A 22300-nucleotide genomic window follows, 5' to 3' on the forward strand; every position below is an offset into this window, starting at 1 on the left:
AAATCCTAGTATTTTGTCAAAAAATATGACTTTATCCAAACTGTAGACTTCTTGATTTTGCAAATTTTAAGCATATACTGCTCTGACACTTCTATCCCCAGCAATTCTCCATCCAGTCAACACCTTTCCAGGCTAAGGAGTTCTACAACAAGTGCTGTCTTCAATCTTAAAAACCTCTTCATCCCACGGATCCCTTAAATTACCCACTTCTAGAGTTTTAAGACTTTCTCCAAATCATAAGATTAAAGATGAATTAATTATTGTAGGCCAGGAGAAATATCAATAACCTCAGATAGGAAGCTCAACATTCAGAAAACAAAGATCATGGCATCTGGTCCCATCACTTCATGGGAAATAGATGGAAAAACAGTGGAGACAGTGTCAGATTTTATTTTTGGGGGCTCCAAAATCACTGCAGATTCTGACTGCAGCCAGGAAATTAAAAGACGCTTACTCCTTGGAAGGAAAGTTATGACCAACCTAGATAGTATATTAAAAAGCAGAGACATTACTTTGCCAACCAAGGTCCATCTAGTCAAGGCTATGGTTTTTCCCGTGGTCATGTATGGATGTGAGAGTTGGACTGTGAAGAAAGCTGATCACTGAAGAATTGATGCTTTTGAACTGTGGTGCTGGAGAAGACTCTTGAGAGTCCCTTGGACTGCAAGGAGATCCAACCAGTCCATTCTAGAGGAGATCAATCCTGGGTGTTCATTGGAGGGACTGATGCTAAAGCTGAAACTCCAATACTTTGGCCACCTCATACAACGAGTTGATTCACTGGAAAAGACTCTGATGCTGGGAAAGGTTGGGGGCGGGAGGAGAAGGGGATGACAGAGAATGAGATGGCTGGATGGCATCACTGACGCTATGGACATGAGTTTGGGTGAACTCCGGGAGTTGGTGATGGACAGGGAGGCCTGGCGTGCTGTGATTCATGGGGTCGCAAAGAGTGGGACATGACTGAGCGACTGAACTGAACTGAACTGAACTGATGCAGGTGACACCACCCTTATGGCAGAAAGTGAAGAGGAACTAAAAAGCCTCTTGATGAAAGTGAAAGGAGAGTGAAAAGGTTGGTTTGAAGTGCAACATTCAGAAAACAAAGATCATGGCATCTGGTCCCATCACTTCATGGGAAATAGATGGGGAAACAGTGGAAACAGTGTCAGCCTTTATTTTTTTGGGCTCCAAAATCACTGCAGATGCTGACTGCAGCCAGGAAATTAAAAGACACTTACTCCTTGGAAGGAAAGTTATGACCTACCTAGATAGTATATTAAAAAGCAGAGATATTACTTTGCCAACCAAGGTCCATCTAGTCAAGGCTATGGTTTTTCCCGTGGTCATGTATGGATGTGAGAGTTGGACTGTGAAGAACCTGATCTCCGAAGATTTGATGCTTTTGAACTGTGGTGCTGGAGAAGACTCTTGAGAGTCCCTTGGACTGCAAAGAGATCCAACCAGTTCATTCTAAAGGAGATCGATCCTGGGTGTTCATTGGAAGGACTGATGCTGAAGCTGAAACTCCAATACTTTGGCCACCTCATGCGACGAGTTGACTCACTGGAAAAGACTGATGCTGGGAGGGATTGGGGGCGGGAGGAGACGGGAACAACAGAGAATGAGATGGCTGGATGGCATCACCGACTCTGTGGACATGAGTTTGAGTGAACTCCGGGAGTTGGTGATGGACAGGGAGGCCTGGCGTGCTGTGATTCATGGGGTCACAAAGAGTCGGACACGACTGAGCAACTGAACTGAACTGAATAATGTTAGGGGAAAAAACCCACTACTTCCCTAGGCTTTTTGGTCACAATGTATCAGATTGCTTTCATGCAGTCATTTACAAATCAGTTTAGAGCTGTGCTTACCTTTCATTTCAATAACAAAAGAACTCTTTCCACTCCCGCAAAAATGAAGTTTTATATAATACTCTACCATATAAAACGGGTCATAAAATGCAATTACCCTCAATGAGGTTGGTAAAGACCTAAACTCCACAGACTTGGTCAGCCCCTGCCCCTCCTTCACACCCCATCCACTAAAGGCCCTTAGGGTGCTTCCCAGGCAGCATGGAGCACACCAGGAAAATTATCACTTTATGGCATCTTTAAAGATGTCACGATCCATGGAAGAATCAGAGGTTCAAATGCAGTAAAATTACTTCAAAAAATCTCTTTACAGCAACATCAATAACACATTACAAAAGTTGTTTTTTCTCAATTTACTCAAACGTACATAATATAAAACTTTTCACAGATCCATTTTAGGAAAATTGCCCTTTCAAGTAGTGGCTATGATACATGATATTAGGAAGAATCACTAGTAATTCCTCCTATAATAGATGTCAGTAGAGTACAAGATATCAAACACACATCAACAGTGAAATGGATCAAGATTATTTTTTATTGCACATTTGCTTATAAGTTTGCTGCTTTGGGTGGAGCTAAAAAGCTCAAGTGTTGTTAACTTCAGCCATATTTCATCAACCTAATTACAGCAGTGATTTGCCTGTATGTTCCCCGAGGGTTATTATTTCCCAGAAACATTAACCTCCGCAATTTGTCTAGGCGCTGGAGCAGATTTAACATTTGTTGTTTTAAAATTTTAACCACTCAAAAACAACAGGAACAACATACTATAAAGAAAACAATGTTTCTGGCCATATAATCCAGGCTCAGAAAATTTGATTATGTAACAATGCAAAGGTAACTATAAACCAAACTTCTTCCACACTATGCAGTTTTTGTATGTATAATTAATTAAGCATTTATTTTAGAAAAATTTAACACCTTTAGGAACTGATTCTTTCACAATTAGACTTTTATTAAGGTCTCCTCTCCCTATCAAAAAACAACCTCCACAATGACTCCTAATTTCATCTTAGACTAAGCTGCTCAGAATAGTTTCATTTCCTTTCCACAATACTCCATAGATGAATGCAAAATGGAGAATGTGCTGTTCAAACTGAAATAATATGGCATTCAAACAGCTCAAGCTTTAAAAATCAGGGTAGAACCCAAAGCCTGATGAAAAAAGACACAAGAATGGAGACATAAAACTACTATAGCAAACACAAAATTTTGACCATTAACACATCAGAAGTAATGGCTGATGCTCCTACTTTAAGCTCATCAGTGTCACACTAAAAAAGAAAAAAAAAAAAGATATTTGGCAAAACTCTTCTAAATTATTTATCCCAAATGAAAGTTATTTTTAATCCATCACTCTTACATTTTATACTTCAATCACTCATGTTTTCCTTTTAAGACTATTCAGAAGAAATAGTTCTACTTAAACTTAAGCTAATAAGTTTTTCCTCTCACATATTTTTACATAAAAGGTTACTAAAATCACAATTCTGAAGAATTTCTTTTTAATCATACAAACATTATATACTTAAAATTCAGTAAAGAAATTATATCCTTTCATATTCTACCCAGAATGATCGGTTACCAAATCTGTATGAACTTTTTCCACAACATTTACTTGTAACAATCACAATTTATGAAACTTTCATTTCAACTCCATGGTGAACTAGCATCCATGCTTATTCCACATAGGTACTGCCAGTGGTCCCTGTGGTGTCCTTTCAACAATGACAAACTCATCAGGGTTGCCAAATGCTTCATAGAAAACCAACAAATCCTGTATTGCACGCTCCTCAATCTGAAAGGAGGAAGGGAAGAAAACTTGCTTTACTCTTTGAATTACCACTTTCTATGCCTGCAATACAGCGCAATAGGTATCCTGCAAGAAGGGCTGAGGCCTGAGCTAGAATAATCAGATACCCACCTTTCCTTGATTTTAATCTTGAGCAGAAGGAGAAAGAACCTGAAGATAGCTGATGGAACCCATTCATTGCATCCTCTCGTCCTGTGAGATACTTCCTGTTATTGTACCAGTCGTCTAGCTCTTTGAGCTCTTTAGGACAACGATGAGTCTTGTCTGTTTCCTAAGCCTGGCTCTCTGGTTTTCAGCTAAGTCTATGGAATCGTAGTATCTCTCAAATAAGTTCTGTTCTCCTTAAGTTAGCCTGGCTGGGTGTCTGTGGCTTACAAGCTACAAACTCTGATTGATACAGAAGCCGAGTGGAGAGCCAGGTAAGGCCAGTCTCTATGGTCACTTTCAAAAACTGAAACAGTCCAAAGCATCACCAGTGCTAAAAATATTAGCTTTACACAATTCAATTCTAAATTTATTATTCTGAATAACTTCAATTAATACTTGCTGAATGCTTCAGTTTTGTTTTACATTGCATTTACATTTTAACGTGCTAAATACATGCACCTCTGCAAAGCACACAGAATTTCCTTAAGACCTAAGAATGAAATACAGTATCTAGTTCTTACCCTGAATTAAACCCAAACAGGCATGTTACTTACCTGAATCAAAGCCAAGGGTTTCTCTCGGCTTCTGATAAGAGCTGCTTCCTGCTGTAGCTCTTCTTCTACGATAGACGCGAAAGTGACTGGTGCTACCACGGAAGGAGCGGTCAGTGAAGAAGACAGCCAGGGACTGAAAGAATAGGAATAACGAGCTTTCAGTCATCTTGCCGAACTTTTGCACATAAAATCTCCCCTGAAATACTCTTTACCAGTGTTGCATTGTCTCCTCATGACATAAGGGGATCTAGAAGCTTCTGCATTCAAACTTAACAGAATGACAAGGTGAGGAAGAGAAACAAGGAGAGCTAATATTTTATTTGAATCAGTGCTGTAAGGTTTGGAAACACCAAACAGTGGAATAGAGCAAAGCAATATAACAGAAAGATGACTCAAATTGTAGAGCAGAGAGTATTCAGATGATACATTTCTATTTGATACTATTCTCAATTCTCAGTGTTCTCTCCCAGTGCCAAACCATGTCTAGCTTTGAGGTCCCAAAGCTGATCAATTAACCTTACTTGGGACTGTCCGGAAGTGGTACACCTGAAATGTGGTTGCCTTCTCGTCCTGGGGAGCCATGAGTAGAACATCTACAAAACAAATGCCAAAACTGGAGATGAAAGCTTTTAGTAACATTAGTAAAACTGTTTATTAATAGAAATACAGGGGAGGAATTGCAAGGCTCTGACTCAAGACAAATTAATTTATGAAGTCAGACTTACCTTTGAAATTGTAAATAAAACAACAAAAATCTCTAGATAATTATAAAATTATGTGTACAAAATACCATGGGGGAAGATCTTACAAGATATGGGGTCTGTTCTTCAGAAACAGAGTCGCAGATGTAGAAAACAAACTTTATGGTTAGCAGGGGGGAAATGGGGTGGGAGAGGGATAAACTGGGAGATTGGGATTGATATCTACACTACTATATATGAAAGAGATAACCAAGAAGGACTTCCTGTGTAGCACAAGGAGCTTTACTCAATACTTTGTAATGACCTATATGGGAAAAGAATCTAAAAGAGTGGGCATATGTACAACTGATTCACTTTGCTGTATATCTGAACTAACACAACACTAAATGAACTACACTCCCCCAAAAAGGTCTGTTTCTTTCTAATAACATTCATATAGCCAATTTATTATAAAAAACCAAACATTAGGAAATAGACAACTCTATGAAGAATGTTTTACATTAATAACATTTTATGAATAAAAGTGACAGATTAGCATGAAGTTTTAAAACACATAAAAACACGATAATCAGCAGCCAAATTTTGTGACTATAATACACAGTATAAATACTGTGAGCAACAAAAATACAGAAAATGCTTTGATACCCCAGAGATTATAGATAGGACAGAAATTTGTTTTATTCAAGTACAGCTGACATACAATGTTAATTACTGCTTACTGCTGTTCAGCAAACTGATTCAGTTATACATATCTATATATTCAGCTTTTTAAAAACATTGTTTTCCATTATGGTTTTTCACAGGACACTGAATATAGTTTTCTGTGCTATACAGCAGGCCCCTGTTTATCCATTTTATATGTAATAGCTTACATCTGCTAACCCCAACCTCCCACACCAATCTTCTCCCATCCCCCTTCTCCTTGGGAATCACAAGTTTGTTCTCTATGTCTGAGAGTCTGTTTCTGTTTCCTGGATAGGTTCATTTCTGTCATAGTTTAGATTCCACATATAAGTGATATCATACGATATTTCTCCTCTGTCTGATTTACTTTATGATAATCTCTAGGTCCATCCATGTTGACGCAAATGGCATTATTTCCTTCTTTTTTTATGGCCGAGTAGAATCCGGTTGTATCTATGTACCTCATCATCTTCACCCTTCCCCCTGTAGATGGACATTTAGGTTGCTTCCGTGTCTCGGCTACTGTGAACAGTGCTGCTAGGAGCATAGGGGTGGCATGTATTTTTTTGAATTAAAGTTCTGTTCAGATATATGCCCAGGAGTGGGGTTGCTGTGGTAATTCTACTTTCAGTTTTCTGAGGAACCTCAATACAGTGGCCCCACCAACTTACATTTCCACCAAAAATGTAGGAGGATTCCCTTTATTCCACATCCTCTCCAGCATTTGTTATCTGTAGACCTTTTAATGATGGCCATTCTGGATGGTATGAGGTGACACCTCGTTATAGTTTTTATTTGTATTTCTCTAATAATTAGCAGTATTGAGCATCTTTTTGTGTGCCTACTGGCCATCTGTATGTCTTTCCCATTTTTATCTTCTTGAGTTTTATGAGCTGTTTATATATTTTGGAAATTAAGCCCTTGTCAGTTGCATAATTTGCAAGTATTTTCTCCCATTTCATAGGTGATCTTTTCATTTTGTTTATGGTTTCCTTTGCTGTGCACAAGGTTTATTTTTATTTCTGCTTTGGGAGACTGACCTAAGAAAACATTGGTATGTTTATGTCAGAGAATGTCTTGCCTAAGTTCTCTTCTAGAAGTTTTATGGTACAATGTCTTATGTTCAAGTCTTTAAGTCATTTTGAGTTTATTTTTGTGTATTTTTGTATAGGGTGAGAGGGTGTGTTCTAACTTCACTGATTCACATGTGGCTGATAGAACAGAAATTTAAAACACACTAAGAACTCACAAACTAAATGGGGAACCAGACACAAAGTGACATAACAGAAAAAAATTTAAGAAAACAAACTTAAAGGTCTACTGACTGCAAAGACTGAAACAACCAAAAAGACTTGGTCATCTGAGAAGGCCTCACAGAGAAGACAATAAAAAGGGTATAGAGAATTAGGGAGGTAAGAAGCATTCCTGTAAGGAGAAAAATGAACAAAGGAAATATAAGAGAGCCCTAGTTGTAGAATTTTATGCTTAGAAAGATACCTGCTGCTGCTGCTGCTGCTAAGTCACTTCAGTCGTGTCCGACTCTGTGTGACCCCATAGACGGAAGCCCACCAGGCTCCCCCGTCCCTGGGATTCTCCAGGCAAGAACACTGGAGTGGGTTGCCATTTCCTTCTCCAATGTGTGAAAGTGAAAAGTGAAAGTGAAGTCGCTCAGTCGTGTCCGACCCTTAGCGACCCCACGGACTGCAGCCTACCAGGCTCCTCCATCCATGGGATTTTCTAGGCAAGAGTACTGGAGTGGCTTGCCATTGCCTTCTCCGAGAAAGATACCTAGAAATTGCTTAATCAATTGCCCTCTTTTAGCAATAAGCAAATTTAGGTCTAGATGGGCTTTACAACAGAAAGTCAAACAGAGCATGAATAAATGAGGCCTAAAATACTGACTTTCTGATTCACTTATGCACATTTATTGAGTATATGTCAGTACTACGGTACCGAAAATCAGGTTAAAACCCAGTTCTCTTCACTCTGGTAAAAGACTTTTCTAAAGGTATTTAAGTAATGATAAAGCAATGTGACAGTAGATTATTTATGTTTACATCAATATGTACCAAGTACTACGGATTCACGGGAGAAATTACATAATATGGAGAAGGGAATATACACTGTCGGCTTCACTGAGGAAATGACGTTAAGAGAGTGGCACTGAGATGGGGGTTGGTCGTACAAATACATGGAACAGTTCAAGACTGCTGGCTTAAGTAAAGGTAGGTTGTTCTTTTCAATGAACTGAATGACTGGATTAAGAGCTTAAGAGGGAAATAAAGTTAAAATGAAACAGGAGGGTCAGAGTATAAATGCACTAAGAACTAAAATATTTAAACCTGATGTGTGTGTGGGCAAACAAATTTACTGAGTCTATTTTCATATACATTATCTCATTTAATCTTTCTTATACTCTGAAGAAAGCGCATATTGTTCCTATTGTATTGATTAGGAAACTATTAAAAATACTCAAAGAATATTTGATAATTTGTCTGATTAGCATACTGGGTACATGGTAAAGACAGAGCTCAAATCCAGGCTTTTTTCACTCAAAATACAGAGTATTTTCCATACACTGTAGCACAGAATACAGTCTATTACAAGTATCTTCTAATTCTTTAAGGACTGGTTCAAATATCACTTTTTCTTTCTGCAAACAGAACTGAATATAAGGACTAAAGTATCATGTATAGGTCTTGTTAAAGCCAAGCAATCAGAACTTACTTAACATTATATAATTTATAAAGTACTTTCATATGTATTACCTGATATAATCCTTGTAACAAACCCATATGATAGGCATTACTGTTCTCACTTCAGAAAGGTTCACAGTGGACTGCTGTAAGAATTATACCCAACTCAAATCTGCTTTGTAAGATGTTAGAATTTTTTTCATTAATGACTTTCCAATGGATAAAGTCATTAATTATACATTTACTCAAACATCTTTATAAAAATTTCATTTTAGAATGAAGTAAAATTACTAAATACAGCTATGACTAAACAAATACAAAAAGACTATAAACTTTCCAATAATAAATAACAGCATTATTAAGCCTCGGGTACTTGCAGCATAGAAACTGACATCCCAACAGATAATCTTATAAAATTTAGCCTTCTGGAAATAAAAGCAACATAAAAGGGCTGGCTAAAATCTTTCAAAGATTTTTGTTCAAAGTGAAGAACATTAATCTTGCCAAATTTAGACTTCAAGAGAAAAACTTTTTGGTCACATGGTTGACAACTATTAAAAATAATTTTGTATTATCACAATTACAAAGATTTTAAAATAAAATTAGAGCTGATATAATGATTTTGTCTCACATGTAGTTTTCCTTACTAATTAGAAATGCAAGATCACATTTTCTGCCTAGAAGCACATAAGGGGGTATTTAAGTGAAAGGAAAATGAAGGAAAACACATTAAAATGAAAAAGAACACGGAAGTAACAATAAACAACAAAAAGTGCATAAACCTCTCTTTTCACATCAGTAAGTAACTTTGCCATTCTTTTATTAGCTCCCTAGCCTGGGGGTGGGGGATGATCACATTTTCTACAATTAAGACAAGAATGTATTATTTGTGGAACGTCCTGAGATGAGCCCTCCATTCCTGCCACTGAGTCCCTAAAGTATTCCTGTCTTCTTGCTTTAATTCCCTCTATTTCCTGTTTATACTGCCCTTTCTCCTCTCTTCTTTTAAAAATCCCATAAATATATGGCCATTTGATCATTATGTTAATATAAATAATCATTTAAATATATAGCCATAAATATAATGATCAAAATATTTGAGATTGAATAGGAAAAGTGTTTATGAACTAATGCTCAAACCTTTCCTCTTCAGTGAAGTTTTTCTGGACAATTCTAGCCCATGGTCATTTTCCCTTCTCTGAACCACTCATATAGCCTATAGTCATATATTGCTGTGTGACTTCTTTAACACTGTTATATTACACTGTATTTTTGTTCTGTCAAAAACAACTTCCATGTATGCATTATTTAGACTTACCAACCAGATTTCAAACATATTTCAGGCTGGGTCTGTGTATTATACTTTTATGTATACACTCAAGAGAGGCCAGCAGAATATGTATATCAAGTGTCCCATAATCTGGTGAATTAATACATATTCTAATCTATCTGTTATATTTTATTATTTCCTTAAATACAGCTCTCTTATGGTAACATTTTCTATGATGAAATTAAAAATGAAATCAAAGCTGTTTTCTTTCTCAGTTGACCAGAGACAAAAAAATATTTAAAACATTAACTTCCACTTGCCAAACACCCAAGCTATGGATAGCAAGATACTATCATACATTCCTCTAACTACAATGTCTAAAGCACTGTAACATCACATACCACTTTTCACAATTAATAGCCTGATATTATAGCACACCCTAGCGATCAACTATGAAACCGCACATCCTTAATATTTTAAAAGATAAACAGTATCTATCCAAAGAAAATAAGAAAAACTTTAAAATACATTCAATACTTAAAATGAATGTTACAAAACAATCTTAACATTCACACCTTGACATTTATACATCCAAGGCAAACAGTACAGCTCGTTACATTAGAAACAAATGCTACTTGAAATAAAAGTTACAATTTTGTTTCATTTAGTCATCCCCTCACTCACCAGATGCTCACTGAACACCTACTACATACTAGGAAACATTCTAATCAGGGATAAGCAAAGGTCAATCTTCCTTGCTCTCACTCAACATACAGCTGCATACAGACATTAAAAGACTAGTATTTGAAAACACTGGGCTTCCCTGGTGGCTCAGCGGTAAAGAATCCGCCTGCCAATACAGGAGACATAAGAGACATGGTTCGATCCTGGGTCGGGAAGATCCCCTGGAGAAGGAAATGGCAACCCACTCCAATATTCTTGCCTGGGAAATCCCATGGACACAGGAGCCTGGTGGGCTACAATCCGTGGGGTCACAAAAGAGTTGGACACGACTTAGTGACTAAACAACAGTTCAAAAACAGTAAACAAAGAATCACACCAACAGTAAGTTTACAATAGTTCCCATGTTACCCACAGGAATACATTCCTAGTCCCCTAGTGGATGCCTGAAGCTGCGGATGGTACTGAACCTTATACACACTATTTTTTCCCTATACATACATACCTATGGTAAAGTTTAATTTCTGAATTAGGCACAGTAAGAAAGTTACAATAATAATAGAACAATTATATAACAATATAGTGTAATAAAAGTTATGGGAACGTGGTCTCTGGCACTTTCAAAATATCTTATAGAAACATAATGCCTTTTACTTCTATGTTCTAAAGTATGCTAGCAAAACTAGCATGAATTTTTCCTTCTTTATAATTTAATGGGTAGAAGATTCATTTATAACATAATATTAGCACCCTAAAGATACAATTTTTTTCCCCCTCTCCTTATTAGGTTGAGAACTTTCCACTTTTTTTTTTCCCACTTAAAGGAAGCTTTCACTTAAATGGCTTCTCTTTGGCCTATCTGAATTGTCAACATCACTACTCTTGTGCTTTGGGGCTGTTATTAAGTAAAATAAAGATTACTTGAACATAAGCAAAATGTTTGTGAAATCCCAACAACTGATCTGATAACTGAGATGGCTGCTGAATGACTAACGGGCAGGGTACACTGGACAAAGGGATGATTCATGTCCTAGGTAAAAATAAATGGTAAAATGGTCAGGATGGAGAGAGATTTCATCACGCTACCCAGAACAGAGCAGAATTTTTAAAAAACTGTTTATTTCTGAAATTTTCCATTTAATATTTTCACACTACAGCTCACAGCAGGTAACCAAAACCATGTAAAGGAAAACCACAGACAAGGGGGTACTACTCAAACTGTGGTAAATGCAATAAGTGAGAAGAGCTATGAAGGCATGTAACAGGAAACAGACCCAGGAAGAGAAGTCAGGCTTCTTCAACAATTTGACTGAACAGAGACTGGAAGAAGTGAGTCAACAAGTCAAAAGGCAGTTAAGTGGGAAGAAGTAACTGGCGTTTGAGAAACTACAAGGTCAAGGCTAAAATACAGGCCAAGTCACTTCAGTCGTGTCCGACTCAGTGTGACCCCATAGACAGCAGCCCACCAGGCTCCCCCGTCCCTGGGATTCTCCAAGCAAGAATACTGGAGTGGGTTGCCATTTCCTTCTCCAATGCGTGAAAGTGAAAAGTGCAAGTGAAGTCGCTCAGTCGTGTCCAACTCAGTGACCCCATGAACTGCAGCCTACCAGGCTCCTCCATCCATGGGATTTTCCAGGCAAGAGTACTGGAATGGGGTGCCACTGCCTTCTCCAGAGATCATGTTCAAAGATAAAGAGGTTGACAGGAGCTAGACTGTATCAGCCTTGAAGGCCATATAAGAATTCTAGCTTTTATCCTATGAGGTAAGATTTGCATTTAAAAATACACAAACACTAGCCAAATATGCTATAGAGAAGGATAAAAGGCTATGGCAAGACTTGTTAGGAGGCTTACTCAAACGGCCCAGGTAAAAGATTACAATAGTCTAAATGAGGGTGGTGGCAGTGGAGATAGTTTAATACACAAATGGATATAATACTAAAGAGCTATAACTGGCATGTCCTGCTGATAGACTGGATACTGCTGAGGAAGATGATAATGTAAAACTTGTGAATGACATTTACTGAGGAAATCAAGAATAGGTTGGGTTTATGTTTTGTCTGTATTTTTGCTTTTATGAGAAGGCTATGAGGAAAATGTCCAGTTTGGTTTGGGACATAAACGTTTAAGGTATTTCTGAACATTCAAATAGGATGGCAATATCAAAGAAGGCAGATGGAGACCTAAGTCTGAAGCTCAGATGACAGATGTGGACAGGCAATTTGAGTCTTTCGCGTATAGCTGATAACTGAACAGAGAAACTCATGGAACAACAGAGAAAGAACATAAGTGAAATGAGAAGATAACCTATAAGTGAACTTCAAGTCTGATGAGTCATATTTTAAAAAGCCCATGGTGTTGGCAATATGGAGGCTACTTCCGAATTTAGCCTGAACTGTTTGAGTTTAGTTGTGTGATTGGAAGCCAGAATAAGAAGTGGGCGATGACAGCTCTTCTGAGAAATCTGACTGTGAAGGAAGCAGGGAATTGGGAACAATAGGACAATTGTAGAAGTGAGGAGGCTGAGTGAAGGATTGAGTTCCCTCACCACCCCCAACCCCCCACCACTCCACATGTGAGACACCTGTGCATATTCAAAACAAAATGGGAAGAATCTACTTAAAAGGAAAACACTGAACATCCATAAGAAAAAGAGAGACAGTTAATAATCTAAGCCTTCATTAGTGGAGCTGGTACAGGTCCTGGTACTTGTAAGATACAAGTACAGGTATAAATCGAACCCGCGTCTCTTATGTCTCCTGCATTAGCAGGCAAATTCTTTACCTCTGAGCCACCAGGGAAGCCCACAATGACTTATTTAGAAGATCCTAATTGAAATAAATGGGCTTCCCTGGTGGTTCAGTGATAAAGAATCCGCCTGCCAATGCAGGAGACGTGGACTCAATCCCTGGGTCAGCAAGAACCTCTGGAGGAGGGCATGGCAATCCACTCCAGTATTCTTGCCTGGAAAATCCCATGGACAGAGAAGCCTGGCAGACTACATACAGTCCATGGGGTCACAAGAGTCAAACACATGATTTAGGAACCGAACAACAGTGAAAATAAATACTATACGATTAAAACATGAGAAATAAATTGAATATAGAGGCTGATAAACTTCCTCTTCATAATGTGTTGACACTTTTGTGTAAGGTTGGTCTTCCCTTTTGGACTAAGTTCTGTATGAGCAGGGGCTATGTTAATTTTGTTCACCATTGTAACTCTAGTATCTACTATAATGTAAATACACATCAGCTAATATTTGTTAATATTAAGACATCTTACATTGCACCCAATTTGTATTTATGAGCCTATCACAAAAGCTTTAATATTTTCCCTTAATCATAAGTAAACATTATATAAAAAGGATTATCTATTTTACACATTAGAGTTCGATTTTTACACTGCCAAAAATATTTGAAAAGTTAGATACAGATCACGACTTCTTTAGATTCTTTCTAATCTGATTTTCTGTACTATAAATAAAAGGTTCAAAAACTACAGTCATAAATATACATATCTGTAACAAGAAAGCCAGTTACAAAAACAATAAAACTATGTTTAAACAGTTCATCTAAACCTGCACTTTCCAGTGTTGTTAGAAGACTCTGGCATTCCTCAGGAGCTGCTTACAGGACAGGTAAGGTGACCCCTCTCTCCACTCCAGTCAGAGAAGTTTATATTACCTGTCTGATGTTATAATTGGATGAAAGATTTGATTTTTAAGAAGGAGCTGGGGGGGGCAGGAATCTGACAGTGAAAAACTGTTTAATCATTACGAAAAAATTATTAATCTGGCCACAACGAACATTTTTAATTACATTTTTATTTTGTCTAAAACATTCTGGGAGTATAATATATAGGAGATGTCATATTAGCAGAAATACGGGAAAAAAGAAAACTCCATTTAGTCAACCTACTTGAAACAGTTCTTCCTTCCAACATTGGCCTAATGCCCCAAGAATGTATGTTCCCTTTTGAACAATAATTAAAAGAGAATTTACATACCATGGTGGGGAACATTTTTAAAATACCACTTTTAATCTATGATTAGGTTTTCATATAGGCATTTACAATATGAAACATTTTTTTAAAATACATTGGACTTTGACAACCAGTATCACAAACAGCTAGAGAAAAAGATGGAAATACCTAAACAGGCTCAAAAAAACTTGGATGCATCTCAAAATGTATGCTAAGTGAAAGAGATTTTTTAAAAAGCATGTGCTGAACGATTCCACTGATATAATAAAACTACAGAATATAAAAGTTAATCCATAATGACAGAATCAGGTTAGAGCTGCAAGGAGAGAGGATGGGGAAGGACTGTAAAGGGGCATGGAGAAACTTCTGAGAATGGTGGATAATAGTCACCGGCCTGAAGAGCTGGTGATGATGATTTCACAAAGGTATACATATGCCAAACTTCAAATTGTATACTTTAAATATATATAGTTTACTGTAAGCCAATTATCAAAATATATCTTAAAAATAAACATGTTAATTTTGAATGTAAAAAGAATATATAAAAAACCTGCCTTATAAATTTTTAAAGAATATTTCAGAACACAGAACCACTATAAGAACATTTAAAGGTAGGAAAATGTTTATTACCTTACAACTTTTGGAGACTGGGGATTTTCAATTCCTTTAAAACAAACTTTTTTGACATGATCTCCTGAGCTCTGGCCAGTAACAGATTTTTTTTCTTCTATTAAGAAATCCCGGAATGACCTGGATGAAACTGAATGTTGAGAAGATGCCCTGTAGAAAGACAACAAAGGTCATGGAAAAACATTCATTTTTCTTAAAAGGCTGTTGCTGGAAGTGACGAGGGGAAAATGAAGTGAATATATACCAAAAATTTTAGTGATAAAAATTACAGTTTTCAATGTGATGTTGGATTTTTGCTGTCAATTATAGACTAATCAAAACTGTGATAAGAAAAAACAATCAATGGAGATCAACATGGGTGATAGCCCAGATACTGAAATTAGCAATGCTTTTAAAAACAGTATTATAACTATGCCTCAGGTAACAAAAAATATGGTTAGAATAAATAAGTAAGCTCAGCAGAGGAAAAGTGTCTATGAAAAAGAAGAAAACAGAAATTCAAAGACTTTAATAATGTTCAACAACAAAATTCACAGAGGGGTGAAACAGCAAGATTGGAAAAGTCTAAACTTGAAGATAAATTTTTTCAATCTTTTCTTCTGATTAAAAATGTTTTATTGATTTAAGTCAGTCATGGTGACTTAAGGTAATATTAAATGTAACTGGGGACCCAGAAGGATAGGTAGGGAAGATAAAAATATCCACAGAAACAATAATGAAAATGAAGTCACTCAGTTGTGTCTGACTCTTTGCAACCCCGTGGACTGTAGCCCACCAGGCTCATCCGTCCATGGGATTCTATAGGTAAGAATACTGGAGTGGGTTGCCATTTCCTTCTCCAGGGAATCTTCCCAACCCAGGGATCGAACCCAGGTCTCCCGCACTGCAGGCAGATGCTTCAACCTCTGAGCCACCAGGGAAGCCCAAATCCATAATGTCAAAGAACTCAACAATTTTAGCCAACTCCAAAAAAGAAAAATGTAAAAAAGAACATACTTAGACACATAATGGGCAAACTGCTAAAAACTAGAGTACAAAAAAGAAATTTTAAAAGCAACCACAGAAATCCAGCACAGTATGAAAACATCTGGATTATTTATTAGAAATGAAAGTCAAAAGAGAAACAATATCTTTAATGTGATGGGGAAGGGAAGTCCCCCCACTTAATTACATTAAAATAAAAAGCATTAACCAAGCTAAGCCATAATGGATTCCTGACCCAAAGGACTATAAACACTGGTTGTTTTAAGGTACTGTTTAAGGTAATTGGTTACAAAGCAATAGATAATACAAGATAACAATTTCAAAGGACAATAAAGAAATATTATAAATAACTATGCAAATTTGACAATTTATAAGAAATGGACATACCCTAATCAAAGATAACAAAAAACAGAAAATCTGTATAGACCTGTACCTAAACAATTTAATTAATCTCACCAGCTTTTCACTGTAGAAACTAACAAATTGATTCTAAAATTTATATGAGAATACAAAAACCTAGATTAGCCAATGCTGTCTTAAAAAAGAAATACAAAACTGGAAGAAGATAAAACAAGTTACTGTAATCAAGACAGTGTGGTATTGACATAATTATTAACAGATCAATGGAACAGATTAGAGAACTCAGCAACAGACCCTCATGTGATAGTCACTTTATTTTCAATAATGGAACTGCCAAAGCAAACAAGTGGGAAAAGTGTTTTTTATAGAAGAAAATAAAAAGACCTTTATTTCACACCATACCCCCCAAATTATTTCAAGATGAATTATAGACCTAATGTAAAAGCTAAATGTCCTGGAAGAAAATTGAATTACAGACTTAATGTAAAAGCTAAATGTCCCAGAAGAAAACAGATTATCTTCGTAACATGGTGGCAAGCAAAGGTTTCTTCGGACGTAACCAGCAATAACCATCAAATCAAGGAATGATAAATCAGACTTAACCAAATCAAAAACTTCTGCTCATTAGAAGATATCATTAAGAAAACAAAAAATATCTGTAAAGCATATATCTGACAAAGAACTTTTTTTTTTGGACAAGCCAAATCTAAGATTTACATAAATGTGGTCAAAATCAAAAATAATTCTGAATAAAAAGAACAAAATCAGAGAAACTGCACTATCTGATTTTAAAATGTATAAAAGTTATCATCAACAAGTCAGTCTTTGTGGGCATAAACACATGCATGTAAGTCACAAGGAACTGAGTGCAGTCCAGAATTAGACCCACACACACACTGTCAACTGAGTTCCACCAAAACTGCCAAGTAATAAAATAGGGCAAAGACAACCTTTTCAATAAGTTCTGCTGAAACAACTAGATATATGCATGAGGAAATAAACAGACACCTTGCCCTATACCTTACTCACATACAAAGAGACACTTAATCACAAAAGCTAAACTAAGGAAACATCTACATCAAAACCAAAAAAGTGTTTGTAACCTTAGTCAAAGACATGGAGATACTAATACCATCTCCTTCTTTATAAAGGTTGTTATGTGAATCAAATGTTAACTTATGGCAAAATATTTAACAGTACCTGATACACAGAAATGCTATGTAAGTCTGTTACTATCCATAATTTTCACAGCATTTAACAAAATTTGCTTAAGGAGAAAAAGATGACAATGAGATAACAAATTCTGATATGAAGAAATATCTTTCCTTCCTAAAGTCTGACTTAGAAAAATTAACCCAGAAATGTAACGGTATTAACCCTAAGCATCATTTTCAGAAATCCTTAATAAGTCAATATTATGAATAATAATATAAAAAATTTCCTAGTCAAATACTTCATCTGTTTTATTTCCTCAGAAAACAAAGTGAATACAAATGCTAACCAGTTAATTCCTCCCAAAACTAAATTCATACTTTGAAGAAACCATAAAATCCACACCAGATTAAATTCATAAACTACTTGGGGTTTCCCATAAAAGATTAGCAAAGCCTTCTGAAATCCTATTATCTTATCTGAATTCAGGGATTCAGTTCAGTCACTCAGTCATGTCCGACTCTTTGCAACCCCATGGACTGGAGCACACCAGACTTCTCTGGCCATCACCAACTCCTGGAGTTTATTCAAACTCACGTCCATCGAGTCAGTGATATCATTCAACCACCTTATCCTCTGTCGTCCCCTTCTCCTCCTGCCTTCAATCCTTCCCAGCATCAGGGTATTTTCAAATGAGTCCGTTCTTTGAGTCAGGTGGCCAAAGTACTGGAGTTTCAGCTTCAGCATCAGTCCTTCCAGTGAATATTCAGGACTGATTTCCTTTAGGATGGACTGATTGGATCTCCTTGCAGTCCAAAGGACTAAAGAGTCTTCTCCAACACCACAGTTCAAAAGTATCAATTCTTCAGCACTCAGCTTTCTTTATGAACTCCAACTCTCACATCCATACATGACCACTGGAAAAACAATAGCTCTGACTAGACAGATCTTAGTCGGCAAAGTAATGTCTCTGCTTTTTAATATGCTGTCTAGGTTGGTCATAGCTTTTCTTCCAAGGAGCAAGCAACTTTTAATTTCATGGCTGCAGTGATTTTGGACCCCAAGAAAATAAAGTCTGTTTCCATTGTTTCCCCATCTATTTGCCATGAAGTGATGGGACTGTATGCCATGACCTTAGTTTTTTGAATGTTGAGTTTTAAGCCAACTTTTTCACTCTCCTCTTTCATTTTCATCAAAAGGCTCTTCAGTTCCTCTTCACTTTCTGCTATAAGGGTGGTGTCATCTGCATATCTGAGGTTACTGATATTTCTCCCAGAAATCTTGATTCCAGCTTGTGCTTCATCCAGCCTTGCATTTTGCATGACGTACTCTGCATATAAGTTAAATAAGCATGGTGACGATATATAGCCTTGACGTACTCCTTTCTCAATTTGGAACCAGTCTGTTGTTCCATGTCCAATTCTAACTGTTGCTTCTTCACCTGCGTACAGACTTCTCAGGAAGCAGGTAAGGTGGTCTGGTATTCCCATCTCTTTCAGAATTTTCCACAGTTTGTTATCTACAAAGGCTTTGGCATAGTCAATGAAGCAGAAATAGATGTTTTTCTGGAACCCTCTTTCTTTTTCAATGATCCAGTGGGTGTTGGCAATTTGATCTCTGGTTCCTCTGCCTTTTCTAAATCCAGCTTGAACATCTGCAAGTTCATGGTTCACATACTGTTGAAGCCTGGCTTGGAGAATCTGGAGCATTACTTTGCTAGTGTGTGAAATAACTGCAATTGTGTGGTAGTCTGAACATTCTTTGGCATTGCCTTTCTTTGGAATTGGAATGAAAACTGAACTTTTCCACTACTGTAGCCACTGCTGAATTTTCCAAATTTCCTGGCATACTGAGTGCAGCACTTTCACAGCATCATCTTTTAGGATTTGAAATAGCTCAACTGGAATTCTGTCACCTCCATTAGCTTTGTTCATAGTGATGCTTCCTAAGGCCCACTTGACTTCGCATTCCAGGATGTCTGGCTCTAGGTGAGTGATCACACCATTGTGGTGATCTGGGTCATGAAGATCTTTTTTGCATAGTTCTGTGTATTCTTGCCACCTCTTCTTATATCTTCTGCTTCTCTTAGGTCCATATCATATCTGTCCTTTATTATGCCTATCTTTGCATGAAATGTTCTTGTCTGAATAACTAATATATATCTGATTCTGACCTAACCACCAAAACACTTTTATATGCATCATCTCATTTAATCTTTACAACAATAATGCTTAAAGTATTTTCATCACAACCTAAATTTAAAAGAGCACAACCAAAGCTGAGGCATCTGAATGACCCTCAGATCACCAGAGATAAGCAGACCTGGGATCCAAACCCAGTTAGTTCTTAATGATCACAAAACTCATGCTTGGCCATCTAGTCTATCACTGGCTTCAATAAGAATCAAAATAATACTCCTTATAAAGTGCGAAAGATGACATAGATGGAAGGAAAATGATGATGCACACTTAGTTTTGTTGGTATATGAGCTAATAAGCATCTATTCGTAACAAAATCAGCTGAAACCTTCTACCAAATTTCTACCTGCTCAATAATTAAATACAACTCCCTCACATAAGGTTTTTCTAAGGAAAAAACTCACCAATAACTCAATACACGCTAAAGAAATCAATCATGTGAACATATTACAAATAAAGTTACATTTTATTTACATACTAATGGTTAATATTTATATTATACAATGCTTAAGGTGCTGTTCTAGATGTGTTTCATTAACTGTTTACTCTTCACAATACCCCTGTGAAATAGGTCCTGTTTTTAGCCTATTTATGAACAAGAAAAGAGAAAGATTAAATAACTGATCTGACAGAGGAAGACTGGAAAGTCAGATTAAAGACTTAATCTGAATTCACACTGCTACTAGGCAATATATCCACATTTTAAAATTAAGGCAAGGCTGACTCCTGATTACCAGGCTTAATCACTATATTACATTCACAGAAAATCATTCACCCTATGTAAAATTCTTAAATCATATGAGAGAAATTTTCTTTACAGATTTATCAGAAATATGACCTACCAAGGCATTCACGTTAAAGATATTTCTTCAAAAGGAACTTACCTGACTTTGACTTTATCACAAAATTTTCTCCAAAGCACATACATGTGAAGAACATTAAAAAATTAAATACAAAGAAGCACACCCCATTTCCTTACCAACTCCTTCTCCTCCCCAAAATACACATACCTGAAAGTTTCTACTGGCAAACAACACAACTATGCTATAAAGTACTTTGTATTATTAGTCACTGGGAACACTGCTGGCAAATACTCTGCCAAAAAAATCTGATGAATGTCTTTTGTAAGTAATTCATGTCTCTAAATACAGAAACTTCACAATCATCTGTATAAAAACCACAAGATGTCAAATTACCAAACTTTGGTAATCTGCAAACTTCTAGATGTGGTAAATAGTGTACACCCTAAAAAAAATTATTTCTTCATAGCTATTTATGATAACATCTCCTTAAGAATAAATATAGGTAACAATGCTTACTTACAAGATATCTTATATTCGCATGTTTATTAATCATGTATAGTGGTTACTTATAAATTATCTTATGCAGACTTCTTTAAATGAATTCTATTATTCTTTCCACTGATCATGCCATAATTTGAAACAGTGTCTGATGTCTGATTTCCCACAATTTTACTTTCCTAACTCAAAGGCTCTGGCTCTTTTCCATTTTAGCAGCCAGAGAAACTTAAGAAGCATTTGCAGACATTTGTAGCCACATAAAAAATTAATCAACATTTTTTTTTCTCAACTAAGGAAGCTCTAAAAATTGTGCTTTAAGGAGTAAAATTTCTAGCTAAAAATTTAAACAACTGAACTTAGTTTATAGGTTAGCTCAAAATGGAATTTGGAAGAAGTTACATTCATACAGCCAGGCCACAAAGATTGTGCATTCTTCCACTCAAGATGGCTGGTGAGAAATGCAGTTTTATTTCTCCAAGTAAAATAAAGGATAATGAAAAGTGATCAACTCCCATATATACTTGGTGTTTTCACAACAGATTTAAAAGTCAACTGGTTAGAATTTCATTGTAATGCAAAAACCAGTTATTTTTCATATTTAACACTGTCACACCTAACTTCATGCAGCAGGAGTACTGTTACACACTGGAATTCATCATACAGACTAGGTGAATGAATGGGTGAACAAACTAAGTAAATTCCCTACCACAACCAGAAGTAGACTTAAAGGGCTAACTTGTGATTTGCTAATGAATTGCACATTAACCTTATTATAAAGAAGTTGTTGTTTAGTTGCTAAGTTGTGTCTCACTCTCTTACGACCCCATGGACTGTATGTAGCCCGCCAAGCTCCTCTGTTCTTGGGATTTCCCAGGCAAGAATACTGGAGTGGGTTGCAGTTTCCTTCTCCAGGGGATTTTTTCCCAACCCAGGGGTCAAAACCACACCTCCTATATTGGAGGTGGATTCTTTACTGCTGAGTCACCAGGGAAGCCCGTTATTAAGATAAAAACAGAATAAAAACATCCTTTAATAATTAAGAAAAATCACATTAGATGATTTATCAGGAGATGAACATGTCCCTTTGAGAAGTAGTTGAAAAAAATCGCTATAGCAATGAATATATTCCATATACGCAATCTGTAAATCAAATCAAATTAAAATGCTAATTTCATATTAATTTTCTATTTTTTCAAAGCTGAGCAAACTTGAAATTCTACCAACTTTATTTAGACCAACATTTACAAGAGATATCCTCAGGAAAACAAATC

The 22300-nt window shown here is 36.5% G+C and overlaps 1 protein-coding gene across 2 annotated transcripts in view; it reads right to left on the reverse strand.

Moving 5' to 3' along the window:
- Positions 1-2391: 2391 nt before the first annotated feature.
- Positions 2392-22300, reverse strand: part of IBTK (inhibitor of Bruton tyrosine kinase) — a 104107-nt gene continuing 84198 nt past the window's right edge. For both annotated transcript variants that reach the window (XM_055432827.2, XM_055432826.2), the window contains exons 26-29: positions 15035-15184; positions 4910-4981; positions 4389-4521; positions 2392-3672 (exon numbers count right to left, since the gene is read on the reverse strand). In XM_055432827.2, the coding sequence (XP_055288802.2) occupies positions 3541-3672; positions 4389-4521; positions 4910-4981; positions 15035-15184 (487 nt within the window). In that variant the 3' untranslated portion in view covers positions 2392-3540. The remainder of the gene's footprint in view (positions 3673-4388; positions 4522-4909; positions 4982-15034; positions 15185-22300) is intronic.

The sequence above is a fragment of the Moschus berezovskii genome, chromosome 10 (genome assembly GCF_049115385.1).
Source record: "Moschus berezovskii isolate FMDL1 chromosome 10, NW_MosBer_1.0, whole genome shotgun sequence".
Taxonomy (NCBI): domain Eukaryota; kingdom Metazoa; phylum Chordata; class Mammalia; order Artiodactyla; family Moschidae; genus Moschus; species Moschus berezovskii.